The sequence below is a fragment of the Osmia bicornis genome, chromosome 1 (genome assembly GCF_907164935.1).
Source record: "Osmia bicornis bicornis chromosome 1, iOsmBic2.1, whole genome shotgun sequence".
NCBI classification, from domain to species: domain Eukaryota; kingdom Metazoa; phylum Arthropoda; class Insecta; order Hymenoptera; family Megachilidae; genus Osmia; species Osmia bicornis.
The window spans coordinates 3,000,995-3,007,007 of NC_060216.1; the positions used below are offsets into that span (position 1 = coordinate 3,000,995).

At 36.3% G+C, this 6,013-nt stretch overlaps 1 protein-coding gene across 1 annotated transcript; it reads right to left on the bottom strand.

The window, feature by feature from the left end:
* Positions 1 to 5,251: 5,251 nt before the first annotated feature.
* On the bottom strand, positions 5,252 to 5,683 carry LOC114882526 (uncharacterized protein C21orf140 homolog). The gene has a single exon (XM_029199409.2). The coding sequence runs from the start codon at positions 5,681 to 5,683 to the stop codon at positions 5,252 to 5,254; it is 432 nt and encodes a 143-aa protein (XP_029055242.2).
* Positions 5,684 to 6,013: the final 330 nt, after the last annotated feature.

Here is a 6,013-nt window from a genome sequence, read left to right on the forward strand (position 1 = left end):
AATTTAACTAATTTTCATGATTTTGAATCTTAGTATGCGTGTCTGGTCGCCGTCAGGCGACCAGAATGTAACTTTACCCTAACCTAACTTAATTCACTGATTAGGTAGAGTAGATTAGGTTAGGTTAGGCTATATTAAATTCCCAAGTGCCATCATAGCTACGATACATTGAAATCATGAATGCAGAAGTACACAAGGTATATATTGGTCATTAGTCGCCGTGCTGTTGCCTGCAGAAACAGTAGAAAAGCGGTGATCCCATACTAATGCGTGCGTTGTCACGGACACACACGGATGGCCAAAATTCAATGTGTTAATTTCAACAGTTTTTCGAAAATATCTCGAAAACTAAGGCCGAGCGGCGGTTATATGTATAGGAAAAAGTTGTTCAAAATGTTGAGTTTTACAATATATTTAAATTTCATCAAAATCGGTGAGGTGTAACCTAATCTCAATAATTACCATTTTTTCATTCGTCAGAACAGAAAAAGGGTATAGCAGGATAAAATGGTCAAAAGTGCCCTTGAGCCGATTTTACTTCGCAATGTACCATTCGATAGCTTATCCCAAAAAACCATGGTACACCAAGTTTCAACCCTGTACCTCAACCGGGAGGGTAGTTACAGGGTAAGAAAGAAGAAGTAGTTTTTGCCATATTTCTCCTATTTAACAATATGCAAAAAATCTGCAAAAATTATAAAATATTCTAGATAAGTTTCTTTATGATTGTGAATTTTTTCAGTTTTTTCGGTTGCAAATCCCAGGCGTGAAAATTCAAAAACGCAAAAAAAAGTCAAAAAATTGAGATTTCATAGAAGCTTTCGAGCGACAGGATTTTTACTTTCACAGTAGTTAGATATTAGCATGACTATTATCTCGAATTTTTTTTAGATTTTTAGGTGTGATGCATCGTACTTACAAAAATCAAAAACCGTCATTTTCGGCATATTTTGTACGATAACTTGAGAAATACCTTCAATTTTTACATTTCCTTCATATAGTTAGTGGATTGTGTGATTTTTTATATTTTTGTGTTGGATGGAGCAAGATTTAAATGGAGAGAGTAAAGTTACTGTAAATAATTGAAAATTACCCACCTTATGTTCTAAAATATTAGAAACTTCTTCAACGATGACGGTGGGTGAGTATATATGGTCCCGACTGCAGAACCGGTGGAAACTTTTTTGTCGCAGGTTCGCGCCCCATGAAGGTCCAACTTTTTTTTTTTCATAAAATCATTTTTTTTTTTAATTATTAATTACATAAGAATACACAATAATCATTTAGTAATGTATGAAAAATGGTTTTAAAATATTTTATCATTAAGTATACATAAAAATAAAAAGTATACTACCGGTTTTCTGATTATGTATTGTTCTAATAGCTCCCAACATTTTGTTAATTGAAAAGCCTCGTGGTTATAGGTTTATGATGGATATGGAAAGCATATTCATATTTTACCTTAATTGTACTGCTGTTATCAGTAGTGCACAACTTATTTTTATGTATACTTAATGATAAAATATTTTAAAACTATTTTTCATACATTACTAAATGATTATTGTGTATTCTTATGTAATTAATAATTTAACAAAAATGATTTTATGAAAAAAAAGTTGGACCTTCATGGGGCGCAAACCTGTGACAAAAAGTTTCCAGCGGTTCCGTAGTCGGAGACCTCACCCACTCACCCACCGTCATCGTTGAAAAACTTTCTAATATTTTAGAAGAAAAGGTGCGTAATTTTCAATTATTTACAATTACTTTACTCTCTCCAGTGATATTTTGCTCCATCCAACGGAAAAATATAAAAAATCACACAATCCACTAACTATATAAATGAAATGTAAAAATGGAAGGTATTTCTCAAGTTATCGCACAAAATATGCCGAAAATAACGGTTTTTGATTTTTGTAAGTACGATGCATCACACCTAAAAATCTGAAAAAAAATTGGAGATAATAATCATGCTAATATCTAACTACTGTGAAAGTAAAAATCTAGTCGCTCGAAAGCTTCTACCAGAAATCTCAATTTTTCGACTTTTTTTTTGAGTTTTTGATTTTTCACTCCTGGGATTTGCAACCGAAAAATCTGAAAAAATTTACAATCATAAAGAAACTTATCTAGAATATTTTATAATTTTTGCAGATTTTTTGCATATTGTTAAATAGGAGAAATATGGCAAAAACTACTTCTTCTTTCTTACCCTGTAACTACCCTCCCGGTTGAGGTACAGGGTTGAAACTTGGTGTACCATGGTTTTTTGGGATAAGCTATCGAATGGTACATTGCGAAGTAAAATCGGCTCAAGGGCACTTTTGACCATCTTATCCTGCTACAGTAAAACCTGGATAAATGCAACGAAAGAATGCTTGGATAAGTGCAACATCGCTATCCCCTCCACTTGGGGGGATCCCCCTAAGCCGAACCGAGCCGCTCGGCGAGGAAACCGTGTAATATGATCCGACCGTAATATCGATGTGACTAATACTAATTGAACGATAAAACTTTTTTATTTTTAACTTTTTCTTAATTAAACTTCTACTGACGCATTTGTGAGATTTTTCTGATTAAAATGACACCAAACACGATATAGTTTGAATTATATTTATAAACAATAGTAATCGAATAAACAACATAGAATTGACACCACAATTGAACATAAATGATATCGGCTGAATACAAAAGATGTGTACGGACTCAGAATCGGCATGTCGGCTGAATAGAAAACATGTGTACGGACACAGAGTCGGCATGTCGGCTGAATAGAAAACATGTGTACAGACGCAGAATCGACACCTCGCTTGGATAAATGCAACATTAAATACCCAGAATCGACACCTCGCTTGGATAAATGCAACATTAAATGCCCAGAATCGACACCTTGCTTGGATAAATGCAACATTAAATGCCCAGAATCGCCACCGTGCTTGGATAAATGAAACCTTTGAAACCAGAGCCAACACCGCGACTGGTTTTGATGTCGATCTCTGTTGCTTTTCGCCAACCTTTAACATCAATTTTAGCAAGTAATTATAATTGAAACTATATCGTGTTTGGTACCATTGTAATCAGAAAAATTTCACCGATGCGTTAGTAAAAGTTTCAATAAAAAAAAGTCAAAAATAAAAAAGTTTTATACTTCAATTAGTATTAGTCACACCGATACGTTTCGGCTCTTTCCTTTGATCATCGGACCTCTCTCTTTCCACCACTGTCTGTCTCTTTCTACGTTCACGCTTGGCTGGTCGTCGCGTGTAATCCGAGATTCGACACCTCGCTTGGATAAATGCAACCACTGGGTCCCAATGTTGGTTGCATTTATCCAGGTTTTACTGTATACCCTTTCAAACGGTGGCACAAAAAATCGCGAGAACTTTTAAAATATTGTTCTGGCGGCTTCAAACTGTAATGAAGATCGTTAGAATTCTTGCGGTGCTACTCAGAACTGTAGTGAAACAATCAAATTTCCCAAAAAAATTTTCACCCTTCTTGGAGGGTGAGAATTTTTTTACAATTTTGCTTCGCTGATTGGAGTTCTAAATAGCACCCCAAGAGTTCTGCGAATAATTCTAATGAAATTTTTAATTATTTTCAACGGTTAAGATGTTATCGTTAATTTTGTGATTACGTTTTGTGAAGTTGGCACCCCGCGGATTCAAAGATCAATTTTTTTATTTAACCCCTTGCACTATTTTGACGAGTCTGACTCGTGATGAAAATTGTGAATATCACGAGTCTGACTTGTGATCGAGATTTCGAATTAGTCTCTCTCGCACTCACAATCCGACACTCTGTCTGCGCCGCTCGGCTGCTATCCCCACCATTCGGGCGCCCCGTGTTTGGCCTGGCTTTTTCCGAGTTTCCGCATAGTGCAAGGGGTTAATTCGCCGGAACTATTGCTAAATTCTATCAAGAACTATAGAACTCTTTGGGGTGCATTCAGAACTCTAACAAAAAATTGATTTTTTCAAAAATGAGGTGCCAGCTTCACATACGTTCAAAGGCTCAGGACATTATTGGGTGTTATAATATTTTGCACTACAGTTTTAAGAAAAAACGATATTAAAAGTTTCATAAACACATATTACATAAGTATGATATATCGATAGTAATACGAGGACAATCCAGAAAGTAAGTTCCGTTAAGCAATTAAACAAAAGGAAACCATTATTAGAAAAACACTTTTATTGCATAATGAAGTACAATGCCTAGGTTATTTTTAAACATAGAGTTGCCACCATTGTTGAAGCATTTATCGTAGCGGGGCACGAGCTTATGTATGCCCTCGTCGTAGAAAGGTGCCGCCTGCGGTGTCAACCATATGGTAACAGCGTTTTTCACCTCATCGTCTACCGCGAACTGCTTGCCAGAAAGAAACGATTTAAGGTGCTGGAAAAGATGATAGTCACTTGGTGCTAGATCGGGGCGGGGACAAACTGTTCCCAGCGGAAATCCATAAGGAGATGTTCGTCAGAATCGATTTGACCCCCCCCCCCGATCTAGCACCAAGTGACTATCATCTTCTCCAGCACCTTAAATCGTTCCTTTCTGGCAAGCAGTTCACGGTAGACGACGAGGTGAAAAACGCTATCACCATATGGTTGGCATCGCCGGCGGCATCTTTCCACGACGAGGGCATACAAAAGCTCAACAATAGTGGCAACTATGTTAAAAAATAATCTAAGCATTGCACTGTACGCGTCCATTAAGTTGAGACTCCTAAGGATTCGGGTCGAAGCCAAATGGGCCAGGCTAGGCACGCACACTTATACAGTTGAGCCACACGCATTCTCGTTATTCGCTTCCTAGATTACAACTACTAGTAAAAATGAAGTGTGACGCGTGACAGAGAAAAAGAACGGTACGAGTCGAAATGAAGTGAGACGAAGCGAAGCAGCTCTTGCATTGGCGTAGATGTTGGCTCTTGGGTAGACATTAGCTGTTGGGTAGACGTTGAAAATTTTAAATCGTCGCTGAGTGTCTACCTATTAACATATTGACATCATATTTTAGTAATTAATATAAAACATTAACATTAATAATGAAATAACTCACATTTTCTTACTTTATAAGTCTTCCACAATTTTGTTGTTGTTAATTCTTACTGCTCTTGCCGTTCTTCTTGCTGTTCCTCTTGCTTTCCCTTACTGTATATGAATACATTGTAATTATATATTTTATCTTGCAGAAATGCAAATACTTTATACAATACGGAACGAACTAATTTTTAAATTATTTTACCTTATTAATCTTGAACACTGCTGCTGCTGCTGCTGTTGGTATCGCTATCACTGCTATCAGTGCAACTGGTAGCGTTCATTGGACGTGTATCCATAATTTCCTCCATTATATTTTCCATAGCGTTGTCTCTTTCGACGTATTGCTTTTCAATTTTCTGAACGTGTTTACAAAATCCTACCCAGTCTTCTGTTGATACGTCATTAATTGCTTTTTCGGTCAAATTTGTTAATTCGATTGCTGTGAGTGTCGACGTATTATTTTCTCGAATAATCCTTTTTACTTTCGCCCATGCCAATTCAATTGGATTTAATTCGCACATATAAGGTGGAAATCTAAGGACATTATGTCCATGCCTTTTGAATAACTCGTCCACCTTATATGTTTTGTCCAGACTTTTATTTCGTTGTATTAATTCCACCAGTTGATATTTCTTCATGGTGGCTGCGTGCTAGATATTGTTCTCTTCTAACCACTTTTCATATCTGATTTTTTAACCGACTTCGAAAAGGAGGAGGTTACTCAATTCGATCAGTATGTATATTTTTTTTTTTTTTTTTTTTTTCACCGATTACTCCGAGATGGGTGTACCAATCGGAACGAAACCTTTTACATCTTGTAAGGTATGTCTTCCGGTTGGTCCCATTCAAAAAATATTTTTCATTTTTTCATTGTTATTGCTAAATACAGGAAGTTTTTAATGTCAAAATTGGACGATTTCAATGACCTTTTAATATGTTGTCGGGGAAATGATTCTGAACAACTTTTT